The sequence below is a fragment of the Microcaecilia unicolor genome, chromosome 10 (genome assembly GCF_901765095.1).
Source record: "Microcaecilia unicolor chromosome 10, aMicUni1.1, whole genome shotgun sequence".
NCBI classification, from domain to species: Eukaryota; Metazoa; Chordata; class Amphibia; order Gymnophiona; family Siphonopidae; genus Microcaecilia; species Microcaecilia unicolor.
In genome coordinates this window covers 190241415-190262505 of record NC_044040.1, presented here as the reverse complement: position 1 = coordinate 190262505, position 21091 = coordinate 190241415, and the positions used below count along the sequence as shown (strand labels likewise).

The 21091-nt window shown below is 43.9% G+C and overlaps 1 protein-coding gene across 1 annotated transcript in view; it reads right to left on the bottom strand.

Annotated features, from left to right (window-relative positions):
• OTOL1 (otolin 1) overlaps positions 1 to 20734 on the bottom strand; it is a 45471-nt gene extending 24737 nt beyond the window's left edge. Inside the window, exons 1-2 of the mRNA XM_030215671.1 lie at positions 20368 to 20734; positions 2771 to 3136 (exon numbers count right to left, since the gene is read on the bottom strand). Of these exons, the coding sequence (XP_030071531.1) occupies positions 2771 to 3136; positions 20368 to 20734 (733 nt within the window). The remainder of the gene's footprint in view (positions 1 to 2770; positions 3137 to 20367) is intronic.
• Positions 20735 to 21091: the final 357 nt, after the last annotated feature.

The window sequence follows — 21091 nt, the reverse complement described above, 5'->3', positions numbered from 1 at the left end:
CAGCTGCCTTTTTCCCCAAGATGTTTTCCTACTTGTAGTTTTGGAAGCCTCATTTTCGCTCCTATTTCATTCCTTACGGCAGATGTTAGGGGTTTTTGGGGGGGACATGCACTGGGCTTTGCTGTAAGACCCACACATACTTTGTACCCATGGACCTACAACAGAATTTTCAAAGGCAAAATGTTTCTTTGACAAAATTCAGGCCATTAGGAGAAAATGGGTAATTTATACGCACATATATCGTACCTGCTACAAAACATGGAGATTAGAAAATACACTTTCATTCACCCTAAAGAAGGGTTTCTGAAGGCAGATCTCAGGACATAGCCAGCCAGTCTGGTTTTGCAAGATATTTACAATAAATATCTCCATTGTATGCAAATCCATTTCATACATATTCATTGTGGGTAACCTGAAAACCTGACCAGGGCCGCAGAGAGACTAAGCCGGGCCCCCCCCCCCCCCCCGCCCGCAGCCCTCGCCCCCCGCCACTGACGCCCTCGCCGCCTTCCCCACCGCTGCTGCAGTCTCTGGTCTCACCTGCCTGCCCTCGGCTCCGTCCGCCACTGGGCCCCCTGCATTAAAATCGGCAGCTCTTCAGCTGAGCTCCGTTTGGAAAGGCAGATCGCCCCCCTTTGGGCCTTCCTTCACTGTGTCCCACCCTCGTCTGATGTAACTTGCGGTTTCCGTGAGGGTGGGACACAGGGAGGGTCCGAAGGGAAGGGAGGCGATCTGCCTTTCCAAACGGAGCTCAGCTGAGGCGCTGCCGATTTTAATGCAGGGGGCCCAGTGGCAGACGGAGCAGAGGGCAGGCAGGTGAGACCGGGGACTGCAGCACCGGCGGCCTCAGCCCGGCACCGGGCCCCCCTTGGAGGCCCGGGGAACCTTGTCCCCCCTGTCCCCCCCCTCTCGGCAACCCTGAACCTGACAAGCTGAGTGTGTCCTGAGGATTGAGTTGAGAACCACTGCTCTAATTTAATGCCACCACCCCCCCCTTTTTTTTTGCTAACGGTGAAAATGTATTTATTTATTTTATAGTATGTGGTATACTGCCTTGCAATAATCAAAGTGGTTTTACAATGAGTGGGCAGGGTAGAATGAGGGTGGGGTATTGAGGGGCAATTAGAATGGGGGGTTTGATCAGGGGAAAGGTTGGAATGGGGATCTGATTGGGGAGGTAGGACTAGGGTTGGTCTTTGCTGGGGTTGGAATGGGGGAGGGGAGGGAAGTTCGAGGGGCTGTTCCTTGGATAATTTCGTCCAGCACTGCATTATATGCCCCCATCCTTTCTCCCAATGCATATTGGGCTAGATTCTCTATACCATGCCTAAAAAAAAATCAGTGCTGAAAAAAAAAATACATCTAGGCGTATTCTATAAACTGTGCCGAAATTTAGGTGCAGTTTATAGAATATGCCCAGCGCCTATTTTCTGTGACTATAGATCGTCGCAGCCATTTACGCCAATGAAAGCCTGTCAATGCTTAAATTACGCTCAGAACAAGCATATTCTATAACAGTGCACATAAATGTTAGGAATGCCGACGACCCGCCCATGACCTGCAAACAGCCACACCCTCTATTCAGATCCGCGTCTTATCATTTAAATTCATCATTTTATAGACTATGCTTAGACATTTGTGCATGCAAATCCTAATTAATGCAAGTTAGTGTCAATAATTGCTCGTTAAGTTCAATTATCTGCACTGATTGGCTTGTTAAACCAATTAAGTTGCCCTACATAGAATCTGGGGCTAACGTGGTGCATGTGAGGTAAATGCCTGCCCTGTGCACTTAATACGCTAAAAGATCATCCCGAACACACCTAAACCTCCACTTCCCCACTTGCAAAGGCCTGAAATACAAGACGCTGCACACGTCAACCTTTTCCCACAAGAGCACACAAGCTTGGAATACACTACCGCGCAACCTGAGAATGATTGACGATCAAGCTTCCTTCCGTAAACTACTAAAGACTCACCTGTTTGAACAAACTTACGGAAAGAGCCAACTCACATAGAGTCCATACTCACTGTTCATCAATGCAATATACATCCACTTTGATCCCTCATCCCGCAATCCAGTCTATCATACACTTATCCACGGAACTATGTACACCATATGTCTTTGTCTAACACTACCCTTTAGCTTCCCATTGTCCCCTTCCAATTATTTCTATGTTGATGTCCCATTGTCATATTCCTAATTTGATATTTGAATGTCTCGTATATCTTTGCACAATGTAATCCATAACCAAATTGTAACAAATGTATTTCTATTATTCATATCCTATTGTAAGCCACACTGAGCCCACAAAAAGGTGGGAAAATGTGGGATACAAATGCAATAAATAAATAAAATAAAAATACAGGGCAGATGCTGAGCACCACCCAATGTATTCACCACACAGGCTTTGCACTTTACTTTTTGCAGTTAAGATGAAGTAAGTGCAACTTACCACACATTAGTAAAAGAGCCCTAAGAATTGGCATATCTTTAACTACATGCTGCCTTATTGAATCCTAAAAATCTGCAAAAACGGTTATGTAAGTTGCATTCCTTTTTTGCAAGATGTAAGATTTTGTGCGCATTTCTGGAAAAGGAGAAACCCCGGTCTCTTACATGCATAGGTTTCACTGGGTTTCTTGCGTCAATGGCTAGAACTATTGAGGCAGACTTTCAGTTTTACCTTTTGAACTGCCAGCGCATCTTTGCATATTGCAAAGCAGGAGAAAGAAGCTTCATCAATGTGAAAAAAATGGTTGGAACTACCTGGCAGTCCATTCTCCCCTTGCTCTCCTTTCTGCCCTGATCCTGAGGTGCAGCAGTCACAGCAGTTGAAGAAGAAATCGCTTGTTTCCAGGGTAAAATTTTCAAATGGAAAGAGCGTTGAAGCAGTCTTGGAAGCCTGATTAATAGTGGATAGGTCAGTGGTCGAGTCACTTGTTTCTAACATGTCAGTGAAGCTGGTTTCATCGGTGGGAGGGACAATGGACGTCTCCAAATCATTTGGGAGCTCATAATCTAGAGACTTCTTAGTGTACTTTGCTGGCTGAGTAGTTTTCCCCTCCATAGGTACAATGGCAAAAGTACAAATAAAGGTGACAGCGGGCCAAGAGAATATCCCCATATTTATATCTGTAAAAGATATGCACAACAACGATATTAAAGCTATATGGAACGTTCCATGTTAGTTGCAAGCAATCTGATTGGTTGGAATCTAAAGTATTATTTTTTTTATTTTTTAAAACTCCATTTATTTGCATAAACTATATGCATTTCTGCTTTTAAAAAGAAACAAAAATAAGAACAGATTATAAAAGAAACTTAGCACACTGTGGGGTCCTTTTACTAAGCTATGGGAAGCACTAATGCCATGCATACTGCTTCTTAAAAGGGCTTACTGTGGCGCACGCCTATTTTTAGCGTGCGCTAAAAACGTGAGTGTGCCTTAGTAAAAGACCCCCTAACTGATTTGTGCTTGAGACCGTACCACCTATAAAATAGGTGGTGGTAAGGGCTCATTTGCTAAATTTTTATTAATGGCTGTGCGCTAGTGACATTAGCACATGGCCATTATATTAAATCCTAAAAAGTCCGCTGGAAGTCTCGGCGGCCATTTTGAAGAGCGATCCGGCAACAGGGGAGGGTCAGCACCGGCAGTGGGCAGGCAAGACTGGGGATCTTTCCTGCCTGCCCCGAAGAATTCGCTGGACAACCTGGGTGGCTGGAGGGGGGACAGGGGAGAGAGGTGAGTCGCTGGACATGGGTGGCTGGAGGGGGGGGCAGGGGGAGAGGAGGGTCGCTGGACATGGGTGGCTGGAGGGGGACAGGGGAGAGAGGAGAGTCGCTGGATATGGATGGCTGGAGGGGGGGCAGGGGAGAGAGGAGAGTCGCTGGACATGGGTGGCTGGAGGGGGGCAGGGGGAGAGGAGGGTCGCTGGACATGGGTGGCTGGAGGGGATTTCAATGCAGGGGGCCCGGCCGGGTGGCGGATGGAGGGGGGGAGTGGAGGTGACCTCAGGGGGGATGGAGGGAGGGAATGGTAGCGACCCTGGGGGGGTGGAGGGGGAGCGGTGGCGGCCTCGGGGGTTGGAGGGGTGAGTGGCAACGACCTTGGGGGGCGTGGCGGCGAGGGTGGCAGGGGCATGGCCTTGTGCTGCTATTGTGCGGTTGGTCATTGCTGCGTGTGACATCTGCCTGATCTATGGAGCCTAGCAGACCAACTCCAAAGAAAGCCACGGACACAGGCAGCAAGACGCATAGAACGTTGGAGGTGAGAATTATTATATAGGATAATGGAAAAATCGGCCATTTTCCAGCTCCAGCAGAAATGGCCTTAGCGCATGGGAAAGACCCACTTAAGGACGCTCTAAGGCCACTTTCTACCACAGTTTTGTAAAAGGACCCCTGTGACTCTTACCTCTGGTTGATAGGACAGTAACAAACAAATCCCCTGGCCATCTGGAAATTCATAATAAAGGAATATTAATAAAATAGTCACCATTGCCTATTCTATACAGTTCAAAACTTGAAAACATCACAAGCATCTATACAGTTGTGTGTAATGACAAAAAGCCAAGCTGCGATTATTTACTCATGTCAGATCTACATCTCCATAGGCAAGAGGAATAAGAAATGTAAGTGTATATTATTGTTTTTGTTTTTGTTTTTGTAATAGCTGTTGCCCATTTGAAGTTGGGTAAAATGAAGCATGAGGTGATAAAATAGCCCATCTCAAGGTCAAACAGAGTGTCAGGGAGGATTTCAAATCAGAACAAATGGGCACTTCATGTGTTCCAAGTACTGGGTCCTATCTTTTTTTTTTTCCCCCTTGACTCTGAAAGAGAGATTCATGGTTTTGTCCTTCTGTACTACGATGAGGACTGGTTCTTCAGGATAATCAATCTATTCAAATCAGCTCGAAGCCATATGTGTGCAGATATATCTGCTGAATATCCATTGTAAAAATTCGGAAAAGCAGAGCTGTCTAAGAATCCCTGACTCTTAAATTTGAGGTTCCCAACTCTGTTCTTAGTTTTCAGGATACCCATATTGAATATGCATGACACAAATTTTATAATACTAAGGTGGTTATTTTAGAAGCTGTACTCATGGTTTGGATGTCTGAAAACTGGCATTTAGATATCCATATTGCACTGGTGTCTAAATCCCAATTTTATAAAGCCAGGATATGGACATCTAAAACTGCAGTATGTCTATATCACAGGGCATGGTCTGGCACATGCAGCCAATACTCAGTGCTATATCCTACACTGACTACATAGTTTGTTACCTTTAGATTGTAAGCTCTCTTGAGCAGGGACTGTCCTTCCCCATGTTTAAACTTGTACAGCGCTGCGTAACCCTGGCAGCGCTATAGAAATGCTAAGTAGTAGTAGTAGTAGTAGTAGCTATATCCATATAGCTAACCAGGCAAAGTTAGGAAAGCTATTGATGCAGTCCAATATGCCTGGCTAGCTATGTAGGTAATGGCATTGAATATCATTGGTGCCCATATAACTCATGGTTCCACCCCAGGCTGCCCTGGCACTAACGAGAGAGTCCAGAGGTTAAAATAAAATAAAATGTAGATCAGATTAGTCCAAAGTAGTCCTGGAAGAAAAGCCCTTAGTCTATTATTGAGATGGACATGGGGGAAGCCACAGCTGGCCCCGGGATAGGTAGTATGGAATGTTGCTACTATTTGAGATTTTGACTGGAATGTTGCTACTATTTGAGATTCTGAATGGAATGTTGCTACTCTTTGGGGTTCTACATGGAATGTTGCTACTCTTTGGGGTTCTACATGGAATGTTGCTACTCTTTAGGGTTCTACATAGAATGTTACTACTATTTGAGATTCTGAATGGAATGTTGCTACTCTTTGGGGTTCTACATGGAATGTTGCTACTATTTGAGATTCTGAATGGAATGTTGCTACTCTTTGGGGTTCTATATAGAATGTTGCTACTCTTTGGGGTTCTGCCAGGTGCATGTGACCTGGATTGGCCACTGTTGGAAGCAGGATACTGGGCTAGATGGACCAATGGTCTGACCCAGTATGACTATTCTTATGTTCTTAGAGTTTATTTATAACACAGCAGAACTTGTTATTTATTTATAATACAAGTTCTGTTGTGTTGTAAATAAATTCTACTTTGGACTAATCTGGTCTACATTTTGTTTTTCACCTGTGGTTGCTCTAGATTTTGTATACCAATTGCCTTCTTGCTTCTTAGGACTAATGAGAAAGTGCCACAGCAGTCAGAGTGAATATCCAGCAGCACCATCCAGGTATGTGCTGCTGGGTATCTGCTCTTGAGTCAAAACAAAAGGAGTGGGAACTGGATCAGGCTTTTCAAAAACAGACTCAGGGTGCTTGATACGTGCTGATGTTCACATTTGTCACTGGTGACACGGCTTGTGAAATGGACTTAAGCTGATCTTTAAAAAACCGTTGCTAAATGAAAAGGTTGTATAGTAGCAAGTTAAATTCCACTTTTAAAGACCAGCTTAAGTCCATTTCACAAGCCTTGTCACCAAGCACAATTGTGAACATCAGCATACGTATCAAGCGTCCTGAGTCTGTTTTTGAAGAGCCTGATCCAGTTCTCACTTCTTGTGTTTTGACTCTACTCACCTCCTGGGATCTCTCTGTTCCTTCCACTGCCGTGGTTCCTTTGCATCTGTTTGAACCGGGTATCTGCTCTCAACATGATTTAACAAGGCAGTTAATGTGCCCTGAATATCAACCGCCAGTATATATATATAAGAAAAAAACAAGTGACTTAACCAACTACCACCCAGTAGCATCTATCCCTCTGGTAACCAAACTAATGGAAAGTATGGTAACCAAGCAGCTTACCGACTACTTAAACAAATTCTCAATTCTACACGAATCTCAATCAGGATTTTGATTCAACCACAGCGCCGAAACAGTACTAATCACTCTTCTAACTAAATTTAAACAAGCAATTGCAACTGGTAACAGTATACTTCTCCTACAATTTGACATGTCCAGCGCATTTGACATGGTAAGCCATAAAATATTATTAAACATCCTAGAATACTTCGGAGTTGGAGGAAACATTCTTAGCTGGTTCAGAGGCTTCCTAACCACAAGAACATACCAAGTGAAATCTAATTCGAATACATCAGCTCCATGGAAACCTGAATGCGGAGTTCCCCAAGGATCACCACTCTCGCCAACTCTCTTCAACCTAATGATGACACCTCTGGTCAAATCGCTATCCAACCAAGGCCTCAATCCATACATACACGCAGATGACGTCACGATCTACATCCCGTTCTAACATGATCTAAAAGAAATCACTAACGAAATTAACCACAGCCTCCAAATCATGAAGTCATGGGCGGATGCATTTCAATTAAAACTTAATGCAGAAAAAACACAATGTCTTATCCTCTCATCACAACATAACACGAGTAAATCTACCACTATAATCACACCAAACTATACCCTTCCCGTCTCAGACAGCCTGAAAATTCTTGGAGTTACAATTGACCGAAATCTCACACTTGAAAGCCATGTGAAGAATGCAACAAAGAAAATGTTCCAATCAATGTGGAAACTCAAAAGCATAAAACCTTTCTTCCCTAGGGAAATATTTTGCAGCCTGGTACAATCAATGGTGCTAAGTCACCTAGACTACTGCAATGCGCTCTATGCTGGATGTAAAGAACAAATCATCAAGAAGCTTCAAACAGCCCAAAACACTGCAGCCAGACTCATATTTGGTAAAACAAAATACGAAAGTGCCAAACCCCTAAGAGAAAACTACACTGGCTTCCACTCAAAGAACGTAGTACATTCAAAGTCTGCACCCTGGTCCATAATTTCATTTACGGAGAGGCCCCGGTCTACATGTCAGACCTCATAGACTTACCACCCGGGAACTCTAAAAAATCAGCACGCACATTCCTGAATCTCCATTTCCCCAGCTGCAAAGGACTAAAATACAAATTAACACATGCACCCAGCTTTTCCTACTTAAACACGCAGCTATGGAATGCACTACCACTTGACGTGAAAAAAATGCGTGACTTAACCAACTTTCGGAAATCACTGAAGACCTGCCTCTTCAACAAGGCATACCGCAACGAACCATCATATGAACTTTAACGCAATACTACTTTCTCTTATCCCGAATTGTGATCTCTTTATACTTGATTGATCTACTATCCCTCATTTTCAAAGCACTTAGCCTCCCAAAGTTCCATAGAAACCTATGGAACTTAGCCTCCCAAAGTGCTTTGAAAATATGCCTCAATGTCACTCATGATCTTTATGTAATACCGCTTGTATCTCTCACTCTGGAATGGCGATTGCCATGACGGAACAATGTAAGCCACATTGAGCCTGCAAATAGGTGGGAAAATGTGGGATGCAAATGCAGCAAATAAATAAATAAATATACAGATATAGATATAAAAAATATCTATATATCTACAGGATATATGCATGGATATAGATATATAGATCATCAATCCTTGAAAAACCATGTCTTTTCACTGGTTATGAAGCACCTAAGGGACCCTTTTAATAAGCATGCCTAATGCTGCTTAGAATGGCATACCATGGGACATACTCAGATATCCTGCATTAACTGCCAGAGGTGAGCATACTAACCCCCTAATTCTATAAAAGCCACCAAAAATTGTGCACACAAATTTAGGCACACACCCAATTTGTGAATGCAATTAAAGAGGATGGCAGGTGGAGATTAACATAAAAAGTTGGCAGTGAGCGTTTTCCCCTGAGGAAGCCTATTTGGTGAAACGGGTCCCCATCGGGACCGCTCCTGCTATGAAGTTAAGTGACTTTTTGATATACACAGTATATATTTCTGCTTAGATGTAAGAAGCATATATTTATGTTCGCTTAGAAGATCTAAGAAGATTTCACGTTTAATAAAAAATGTTTTTGGAATTTTTTTAAAACCAATGATAGAGAACTGTGAGCTGTTTACATATCATAATTGTCTGCAGGTTTACCCGCTGCTTTAGTTAGGTAAGACAGCCACAGCCAACTGAGGATTTTTTTCCTCCTTTTTTTGGAAACACAAAGAAAAATTATTTAAAAAGAAATAAATGTAACGGTACTAAGCAAAAGGATTCTTAAGAAATGCCATGATCTGTCTGTTTATATTACACTAGCCGTTGAGCCCGTAAAAACAGGCTAGTAAAGGAAGGGGGGGGTTGAAAGCCCCCCCCCCCCCGGATAGGTCGCCGCCGCCGCCCCTCCCCCCTCCTCCCTCCAGAGTCCCCTCCGCCATCCCTCCACCCGGGTCGGGTACCTGGCTTCACTATTCAAACCCCCGGAACGCAGCACATAGCTCATCTGAGCTGCCGTCGGCCTTCCTTCTTCTCTGCTTGTGTTCCGCCCTCGTGTGACGTAACGTCGGCGAAGGCGGGACACAGGCAGGTAAGGAAGGCCAACGGCAGCTCAGATGAGCTGTGTGTTGCATTCCGGGGGTTTGAATAGTGAAGCCAGGTACCCGGGCCGGGTGGAGGGTGGGTGGCAGCGGCGGCGACTCCGGGTGGGTGGGGGGAGCAGTAGCGGCAATCCTGGGACGGCGGTTCCCTCACTCGCAGGTGTGCAGGTGCCCTCTCTGTCATGCCCCCGTCATCACGTATTGACGCGGGGGTGGGACAGAGAGGGTCTCTACTGCGCATTTGCGAGTGAGTACGCCTCTTGCCATTTATATGTTTGATGTTTCACAATCTGGAGTACATTTGTAATGTGATTTATCCACTATTTATATATTTTTGGGTGTTCTCACTTTTATAGTGATTCTCCTTTTTGATTTGTTTACTTTGATGTATAGATGGAAAATATAAAATGATTAAAAATTTTGTGTCAAGCATGTCTTCAGCTGTGTATGGTAAACTGTAATGTCTTCCATATTTCAGATTGCCTTGTTACTCTGCAAGACAGCAATAGAAGGGAGGTATAGCCTAGTGGTTAGTGCAGCGGACTTTGATCCAGGAGAACTGGGTTCAGTTTCCCCTGAAGCTCCTTGTGACAAAAGGTGTAGCTAGGTGAGGCACAAGGGGATCGGCTGCTCCCCTCAAATGGACTTCCAATGAAAACAGTGCCTATGTGGTTTTATAAACCTACTCAAGCCTATTATACTGTCTGCTCCCGCATTGCTGCTTCTGCTTGTGACTCTGGGCAAGTCACTTAACCCTCCATTGCCCCAGGTACAAAATAAGTACCTGTATATAATATGTAAACTGCTTTGATTGTAGTCACAGTAAGGCAGTAAATCAAGTCCCATCACCTTAATAGCACCAAAAACGTGTTCCTTTAAACAATTTTTAGTCTGTTAAAAGTGCCTATAGATACGTAGCTTAAAAAATAGGGTCATCATTTCCTCTGAAAGGAAATGAAGCCAAACAAAGTGAAAGTTGTCTTTCTAGGGCATCTCTCTTTTATGAACTACCATGGGTCAGAAAACCCCTGAAAATAAATCTACCTGAAAAACAGCAGAGCCTGTCTGAGCCAGGAGCAGGACAGAAGGCTTTCTGTTCCTGGAAACCTACCACCATGTTCATGCAATATGTTAAAGACTGGACACTCATCACCCCCCCCCCCCTTTCAGATTAGCTTTGCTATTTAACAGTGTTCACTATGACCGAGAACAGTCCCTTGCATTGTCAAAGTACTGTAACTCAAGCAATTACTAAGGTAATGGACTGTAGGCTTCACTGATGCAGAACATCAACTAAGCTGTTGGTCAGAAGTTTGACAAAACTCTATATTCTCAATACAAGCTAGTAGCCCAGAAGAAATATTGCAAAGAGATTATTTCTATGGTTTATTGTAGACATATCAAATATAACTAGGAGCAGATTAACTTAATGCAGTCAAGCCCTCTTTTTCAATCGCATCAAAAAGAAATCCTGCCACGATGAGCAGATGAAAGTAGCTTGCCTACGCTTTTAACGCAATGTAATGATTGTTTAAACTGGATTTAACATAACAGCGACTAAGCTGATATAATGCCACCACACTTCTGTAATATTAAATTGTTGTGGCTTTGTTATGCTTTCATTAAGTTGAAGGACTTGATACATTTGCTTAACAGTTGAAGTTATCACTCACCCCCTCTCCATATGAAAGTTGAAGAGGCAGAAGTCTGCCCTCAAAAACTGTAAAGCAATGCCATTTTTCACAGAAATATATTACATCCTAATTATTTTGCTGTACCGTGCCAAAATGTTAATGTTCGCTACTGATCCTGTGGAAGATAAACTGAAGAAAGAAAGTTTGTTCTCGCCTACCTTAATGACAGTTCTCTCTCTCTCATCAATACGCTCTGTAGATGACGCATGGGAAAAGTCAATGTACCCTCAACCAGGCATTCATTTATTTTATTGCTCTAATTATTTCACCCTTAGCCAATGAGCAACGCTGAAGGAGCCACAAATAAAGGGATTGGCTCGTGCTTCCTAAGGAAATAGAAGGGATACTGAAGTCTGAAACCATGCAAATAGTTTGGCTTGATTTCCACTATCTTGTTGTTCCTCTGCTGGCTTTAATCCATCACAGAAATAATGATCCACGCGATGATTTTGTGGTTTTTCAGGGCAAACTGTTTGAAAAGGAACATAATAGATCCTCGGAGTTTTTCCAAATATCAGTATCAAACCACTGTAGCTTTTTGAGAGGAAATAGGAAAAATTACAATGAAAAGTCCAAAATTTTATTTATTTATTTACTAGACATTTTGGCTTTCAAAACCATTAAACCAAAGGGGGTCTTTTACTAAGCTGCAGTAGCGTTTTTAGCTCCGGGTAGAAATCAGCTGGCAGTAAACGCGAAGACGCATTTCCACGTTTACCCCCAGCTGATTGCTACCATGAACTAAAAACGCTTCTGTGGCTTAGTAAAGACCCTCAAAGTACATAAGCAGACCAAGCTTGTTCAAACACAAAAGACAAAATATACAGGGTAATTCTGTAAAACTCACCTGCATTTGTTTTTCACACATAAATGCAGAAGTATGAGCCACGTTTGTGAATACGTGCCCTAAGCGCTATAGTGTAAACACATGCATAAGTGACATAGGGATGAATTCTATATATGGTGCCAAAAAAGCGCTATTCTATAAGCCACGCTTAAAGTTAGGCATGGTTTATAGAATAGCACTTACGCCATGGTATTGCACCTAACTTTAGGCACACCATTTCCACCAACTGAAACATGGTGCAAATGTATGCGCTTACATTAAGCGCATATCCCTGTTATTCTATGACAATGTGCGTTAATTTTAGGAATGCCCCTGTTACACCTATGACCCTCCCATTTCTGTGCCCCCTTTTTCAGATCGTGCATAAATCTTTTTCAGATCGTGGCTAAATTTACATTGCCTAAATGCCAATTAGATCTACTTAGTGCCAATAATTGCTTGTTAAAAAGTCGATTATCGGTGCTAATTAGCCTGTTATTCAATTAACTTGTATTCACAAACTGGGCATGCTTCCAAATTTGCACACGCAATTTTTTTGTGACTTTTATAAAATTAGGGGTGTACATGAAGGAAAGCATTGGCAAGATGTGGGTGTGTCAAGAATCAATGCGCATATCTTATTGAATACTATTTATTTGTTACATTTGTATCCCACATTTTCCCACTTATTTGCAGGCTCAATGTGGCGTTCGCCAAGACCGGTATAGAAACAATTACAAGGTCGAATAAAGGTGCGTTTGTTTCAGTCACAGTGGGGGTCGAAGAGAGGGAAGGTTATAAAGAGGGGAATAATCGAATGGCGACGGTGAAATAGATTGCCAGCGATCTATTTTGGCGGCGCCGCAAACAGCTGGCTGAACCGTATTATTGAAAAAGATGGCCGGCCATCTTTTCTTTCGATAATACAGTTTGGCCTGGCCAAATGCCAGAGTTCGCCGGGTTTGAGATTGCCGGTTTGTTTTTTAGCGATAATGGAAAAAAATGCTGGCGATCTCAAATCCGGCGAAATCCAAGGCATTTAGTCGTGGGAGGAGCCAGCATTTGTAGTGCACTGGTCCCCCTGACATGCCAGGACACCAACTTGGCACCCTAGGGGGCACTTCTAAAAATTAAAAATAATATATACAAATACCTCCCAGGTGCATAGCTCCCTTACCTTGGGTGCTGAGCTCCCCAAATCCCCCCCCCCCAAAACCCACTCCCAACTCTGCACCACTACCATAGTCCTTATGGGTGAAGGGGGCACCTACATGTGGGTACAGTGGGTTTTGGGGGTGGGGGTTGGAGGGCTCAACACTTACCACCACAAGTGTAACAGGTAGGGGGGGATGGGCCTGGGTCCGCCTGCCTGAAGTCCACTGCAACCAACAAAAACTGTTCCAGGGACCTGCATACTGCTGTCAGGGAGCTGGGTATGACATTTGAGGCTGGCAAAAAAAGGTTTTTATTTTTATTTTTTTAGTGTGGGAGGGGGTTGGTGACCACTGGGGGAGTGCGGGGAGGTCATCCCCCATTCTCTCCGGTGGTCATCTGGTGAGTTGGGGCACCTTTTTGAGGCTTGGTCATGAAAATAAAAGGACCAAGTAAAACCGGCGAAATACTGATTAATGCCGCTTTTTTTCCATTATGCACTGAAGCCGGCCATCTGGTAGCCACGCCCATGCCCACCCATGTCTCGCCTTCGCTACGCCATCGACACGCACCCTTGAACTTTCGCCAGCTCGGCAACGGGAAAGCAGCGATGGTGTCAAAAAAGCAGCTTTCGATTATACCGATTTCGCCGCTTTTGAGAGATCGCCAGCCATCTCCCGATTTATGTCGGAAGATGGCTGGCGATCACTTTCGAAAATAAGCCCGATAGTGTCCAGTACGATCGTTGGATTTGCTGTGTTGCAGAGTGTAGGCATCTATGTTGGGTCAGTAGGGTATGCCCTTTTGAACAGGTAGGTTTTTAGTGATTTCCTGAAGTTTAGATGGTCGTATAAGATATGAGCATTGAGTGGCGCATTTCGGTGTGCACACTTACACCTGCCATTGATCATGCTAATGCAGGATTTGTTCTATATTCTATAATGACATCAGAGTGCCCTGATGCTATTATAGGGTTGGCGCTCCCTATGATGCATTGGGACACCAAAAAGGAGGTGCCTTTTTACATAATTACCCTACATAAGATTTTTTTAAATATTGCTTAATTTATTACAGTACTTAAGAACCATTAAACTTCAGCACAAATGATGTTCTGTAAAAGTCCCTTTCTGATGAGTCATTCTTGAAACCCCTCTGTACCCCTTCGTAACAAGGACAACAGAAAAATATTACAAGATAGACCATCACTGAGAAGTTATAACGGTAAACAAAAGTTCTTGCTTACTTTAAAATGATCACATTTCACTGAACAAGTCTGATTATCTTTTCTATTTCCATCACATTTTGGTGATTTCAAATTACTTTCTAAGGTTAAATAAACAGGTACATTGGGAAAAATGCAAAACACTAAGTTCTGTGGCCAAGAATTGTCTTTATTTAGAAGAATTTGTTTACTTAGAAGTTTTTGGACCAAATTTATTTTATTAAAAGATTTGCTTTATACATCAGCAGAAAATTGAAAATCCTTTAAAAACTCAGATACACGTGGAGGGGCATAATCGAAAGGGACACCCAAGTTTTGCTGAGGATGTTCTCGTAAAATGTCCCAATGGAAGTGCAGGGAAACCCGTATTATCGAAACAGGATGGACGTCCATCTTTTGTTTCGATAATACAGTCGGAGACCCCCAAATCTTGAAATTTTGGTCGTCCTTAGAGATGGTTGTCCCTAGACTTGGTCATTTCTGATTTTCAGCGATAATGGAAACCAAGGACGCCCATCTCAGAAACGACCAAATGCAAGCCCTTTGGTCATGGGAGGAGCCAGCATTTGTAGGACACATGCCAGGACACCAACCGGGCACCCTAGGGGGCACTGCAGTGGACTTCACAAATTGCTCCCAGGTACATAGCTCCCTTACCTTGTGTGCTGAGCCCCCCACCCCCCCAAAACCCACTACCCACAACTGTACACCACTACCATAGCCCTTACGGGTGAAGGGGGACACCTAGATGTGGGTACAGTGGGTTTATGGTGGGTTTTGGAGGGCTCACATTTACCACCACAAGTGTAACAGGTAGGGGGGGTGGGCCTGGGTCCGCCTGCCTGAAGTGCACTGCACCCACTAAAACTGCTCCAGGGACCTGCATACTGCTGTGATGGACCTGAGTATGACATTTGAGGCTGGCACAAAATATTTTTAAAGATGTTTTTTTGAGGGTGGGAGGGGGTTAGTGACCATGGGGGGGAGTAAAGGGAGGTCATCCCCGATTCTCTCCGGTGGTCATCTGGTCAGTTCAGGCACCTTTTTGTGCCTTGGTCGTAAGAAAAACAGGACCAGGTAAAGTTGTCCAAGTGCTCATCAGGGACGCCCTTTTTTGCCATTATGGGTCAAGGACATCCATGTGTTAGGCACGCCCAAGTCCCACCTTCGCTATGCCTCTGACATGCCTCAGTGAACTTTGGTCATCCCCTGCGACAGAAAGCAGTTGGGGATGGCCAAAATCAGCTTTTGATTATACTGATTTGGGCGACCCTGTGAGAAGGACGCCCATCTTCCGATTTGTATCGAAAGATAGGCATCCTTCTCTTTCAAAAATGAGCCTGATAATATGCAAAGTGCACGGAACTTATTAAATTTTATTTTCCCCTTACAGATGCATCAATTTTCTCTTCATATCCCTCATAAATAAACAGGTCATTAAGAAAAGGAAAACAGAGTTTAGTATAATGCAATGTTTCCCTCTAAGCTCTGTAGGAGTCCTCCAACCACACGGCTGCCAATGGGAGGGAGTGCTTCAATATTGTGTTTTCAATCGCTAGGGACAGCCAGGTCCTCTGGGGTCCTGCAAAATTTGCCTGCCCCTCGCTATTGATCGTATGATATTGGAATAGCACCTCCACTGGTAGGAACGTAGCTGGAGGACTCCCACAGAGCTTTGAGGGAACATTGGTATAATGGCATATACCCCACTTCCCCATTGCCAGTTGTACCTTGCAGTACAAAGTGCCCTACGAAGAGAAATCAAGTCAAAACAATTTACGTGATTAATTTCAGAGTTAGCCACATAAATCATTTTTTGTTAAATTTGGTGCTGGCACATGCATTATCATTTGGGAGGAAATCTCAATGCCCAGCCAAAGGATATCGGATAGCAAGAAGCATCCCAGGAGGCATTATGTGAAAAAAAAATAGATAGAGGATAATACTGTAACAGGTCACCTATGTATGAAGGTCAAGTAGGTGCCTAGTTCAAGCCTATTTTGCAAAGACACATAAGTGCCTAAAATAGTAAGGCCAAAGCAGCAGCAATCATGCCTAGATGGAAACCACAGACATTTACATCTGGTTATTGTTGATTGTCTCTTGTTTGTGATTGGATGAATGTGTCAGCTGGCTGTTAAAAAAACACTAATGCCATCCTAGTTCCTTTGTAGCAGCAAAATGGGACCATAGCGTAAGAGAGAGAGAAAAACGGAGACCTTGAAGCAGGCCTCTATAGCCCATACTCTTCGGTCTGTGACTGATAACAGGCTTGTTACCCCCACCCCCTTCCAAAGCTAGATGGGAATCTATTGCTTTCTACTTTCTCACACCAGCATTATGGAATTCACTCCCACAGCCAGTGGCGTAGCAAGGGGGGGCGGGGGCGGTCCGCCCCGGGTGTCAGCTCGGGGAGGGGTGCTCCCTGCCAGCTCCTCCCCCCCTCGGCGCATCGACACCCCTCCCCCAGTGCCCACCCTCCTCCATCCAACCAGCTCCCTATCTTTAAAAAAATATCGAATCCGAAGCGAGGCGCAGCGCCTCGCGCCTGCACGTAAAAGAAATGTGCACCGTCTCATCGGGCCTTCCCTCGCTCTGTCTGTCCCGCCCTTGCGGAAATAGGAAGTTGCGTCAGCGGAGGGCGGGACAGACAGAGCGAGGGAAGGCCCGATGAGACGGTGCCCATTTCTTTTACGTGCAGGCGCGAGGCGCTGCGCCTCGCTTCGGATTCCGATATTTTTTTAAAGGTAGGGAGCTGGTTGGACGGAAGAGGGTGGGCACTGGGTCAGGGGGTGTCGATGCGCCGAGGGGGGTATGTCATCGTGCTGCACCCAGGGGGGGGTGAAACGGCAAACCGCCCTGCCCCGGGTGGCAGCCTGCCTCGCTACGCCACTGCCCACAGCATCTGCATCTCGAGAAGTCCTATACTCTTTTTAGAGCCTCTTTGAAGACTTATTTTTTCAATCATCTTTTGAACCTTAATACCTGGCCATGAGCCCTGTGGCGGTCGGTTTGACCTTTGAATGACTGCTAGATGTGAATAATTGGATATTCTTTTTTTATAGGCAGTCCTTATTGAATGTTCTTTTCTATCAAATTAAGAAGTTCTTTCCTACTAATGTATTTTTAATTGTAAACCATTTTGATTTGTCTCAATTAGAAATGGTACAACAAACCTAATAAATAATAAATGATAAACAAATATATTGCATTAGATTATGCAGCCGTGCTAAGATTGATTATGTAGTCACATGGAACCTTCAGATAACTGTGCGTACAGAGGCAGTACGTGCTACGGTGAAGTTACTTCACCAGAGCAAACTTCGGCTTTACTAAATATTTCAGATTCGTTCTTCAGGAATCAACTGAACATCAACACACAGGGACTCCTGAGGCAGGCCAGAGCGGCTGAAACACGACTCGTGTCGAGTCCAGTCTTTATCAATAAACTCTTGCTGTGAACTTTTTCTGAGTCCACTACTAGTTTCATTGACATCATCCATCGTGTCACCTTCACTGTGCCTTTCCCCCAGACACTCCTGACCGCATGACCATGCGACAGGGAGCCCTTACTGCCACCCACTGAGGTGGCGATAAGGGCTCCCGCACTAACCCTGCAGTAACCGGGCAGCACTATGCCAGGTTACCATTGGGCTACTGCCACGCAAGCCATTTCTGGGGGGGGGGGCGGTTCTTCGTCCCTTGGAAATGGCACACGCTCAAGGCGGGACTAGCCGGCGGTAGTCCCGAAAGAGCGAACGGTAAGTCCGCGCTGGGCTTACCACTGCTCTGTAAAAGAGACCCTTAACTTTCAGGTCCCTTCTGCAGATGCCCTTTGGCACACCCCCTTCCCCTCAAAAGCTTCTGCCCTAGACTAGTGCCTAGTCCTGCATGACGGTTGAGCTGGTTCTGCCTACCCGTGATATTTCCACATACATACTTTTTTACATAGATACGTTAGCCACGCAAGTTTTTAAAAGGTGTTTTCTATATGTAAAACAGGCTTCTCACATGGAACTGTGATAGAACTATCCCCTATATTACTGCAGAAGTGTTTCACTGTTTTGCCTGAAATTATGCAATATCCAGTACCTTTTCTGAACAGCAGTAATTTAGAAGAGGAATTATCATAGAAGGTCGTGAGTAATGGTGCATGCTTTTAAAAATCAGCCCTCCCTTCCTTCCTTGTATCTTTCAGCCCAAGGCTTCCAGTTGGTTCTAACAGAAGCATGATAGCTGGAATTGGGTTGCTGATGTCACTGCGGGAATGCAGCTTCCTAGATGGAACTGCAGGAACAGTGCAGCGATTTCACGGCTGCAGTTAACATTAAAAGTCAAATTCCCTCTGTCACATTCAAGCCGTAAAATATTAGAATTGCTTTTTAAACCAGATGGCATTTCCAAAATCACAGTCTTATATGGTGATTGCAGGGCTCATTTACAGCAGTAGCATTTAAAAATTCCCTACCAGTCCTTCGTCAATAATGCTATTATTTAATGGGCTATATGGGATGAGTGCACATTAAGCAATGGCAAACATGAATGTTATTATTTACATATTAATGTGCTAAGTCCCTTAAATAAAAGTTAAACAGTGATATATAATCAAAGTAAGTGAACAGTAGATAATCAGCATTGTAGAAAAACAGCAAAATAGGAAAACTACATAAAAAAGCTTTTGGGGGAGAAAACTGTTAATGTGAATATAAACCAGGAGGGGTTATATTCAAGGGTACAGTAGTTTCCCCCCACCCCCCCCCCCCCAAATGATGAGCATTTCTTTCTCCCAATCCCCCCCCCCCCCTCCCTGTGGTTTGCCAGTATTTTATTTCATTGGCTGTGAAAGAGATACTTGCAATACGCTTCGCCTATTTCATACCAGAGTCACACTCATAGAGTCTTTTCTAAGTGGCCATGAGCTGGCAGCGTGGTGGCTTTTTGTTACACCAGAAGTACTGATCCTTGAGGGTATGTTCTGGCAAATACCAGCATTTCTTCCTCCTCACCCCTTGCCTTGCCTTGGGATTGCTGGATATGTGTTAATGTTTCAGGCAGTTAGGTGGGGTAAAGAAATTACAGTTGACTGCTAATGGATATTTAGACTTTAGGTGCGGATGAAGACTTACCTGTTCCAGAAATTTGTGTAGTGAACTGATTATGGTAGAGGGTGTAGATTTTATATGTACGTTATAATTGTATTTCTGATTGTGGCCTTCTAGTTTGTATTGTGATCTATATCGAACTGTAAGGTTTTTTATAAAATATAAGAATAAACTATTATGTCGTGTTATGTCATTTGTTCCTCCACGCCAGCCCCCACCCCACCCACTCCTCACAGTTGCTGGCATTTATTCCTCCACCAGCCAGCACACAGTTTCTCTGTCAGCATCTGCTGGAGCTAGGAACCGCTGCAATACCGGTAACCACCTGAATATAAACTGAGATAAATCTCGGTTACATACAAATCATAGGAGTATATCTCTCTTTATAGATAAATAGATGAGAAGGAATGTACAGTAGGAATGCAAGTACATTTACTCCATAATATATGCAATGAAATAACATATTAGATAGGCACAAAAATTGAAACATTTTATTCAGAAAATCCCATTTTACATAAAATTGCACGGACTTATTCAAAGCAACTAACACTGGCATTGTACATATTTAAGCTGTTTATGAGAATACTCCAATTCTTTGTACCACTTTTTAATGTCTACAAATTGACTAATCAGGGATGGATCCTATGAGAAAACCAGAAAACACGGAGTCAGTGCTTTCATTTGCAATCAATCCATTTTCAGAAGCATTCAATATCTGAAGCCAAACTTCATCATCCTCGTTAAGATGAAGGAGTACAGATCCAGACACTTGACATGCCTGATGTTCACTTGGCCTAGTCAAGGTCTGTAGAATTATTTTTCTGTTATGGAAAAGTGCAACTTTGAGTGGTTTACTAGAGACACTCAGATGGTAACTAAAAAAGTAGATGCCTGCGATGTTAGCTGTAAATATACCTGATTTGCTGTTGTAGACCTGGTTGCCATTTAAAAAACTTTTTTCAAATCTCACTGGTGATCCTGGTGGTGGATAGCTTCTTTGTCTTAGCAGACCAACAGAGAAGGCCGAGTCCTCATGTTCTGTGCAGTCACACGTCTGTCCCCTCTCACCTTTTTGTCCAGGAATTCCAGGAGCCCCAGGATGCCCATTCCTTCCCGGAAACCCAGAATCACCTTTAGGACCCCTTGGTCCATAAGGACCAGGAGGTCCTGCAGACCCCTTTGGCCCTCTCTCCCCTAATTTGCCCATTTCACCTTCATGACCTTTAGATCCTTTCTGTCCAGGGTTCCCTTTTAGACCAGTATCACCCTTTGGACCTGACATCACACTCGCTCCTTTGTCTCCCTTAAATCCTGGAAGACTTAAGGAGCCCATGTTTCCAATCTCACCCTTATCTCCTCTTTCACCATTCACACAGAATGGACATAACGTTCCTGGTTCTCCCTTCTGGCCAGGAAGCCCTGGATCGCCTATATCACCTTTGAATCCCTGATCACCCTTTTCTCCTTTACTTCCAAGTTCTCCTTTTGGTCCGTCAGTTCCTTGAATTACTCTCTTCCCAACCAACCCAGGTTCACCTGTGTAAGAACAAGAGAATGTACTTTAAACGTATCAAATTCAGAGTAGAAAATTAAATACAAGATGAAATATTCTTTTTCAAAGCCCTGTCTACTCAATTTA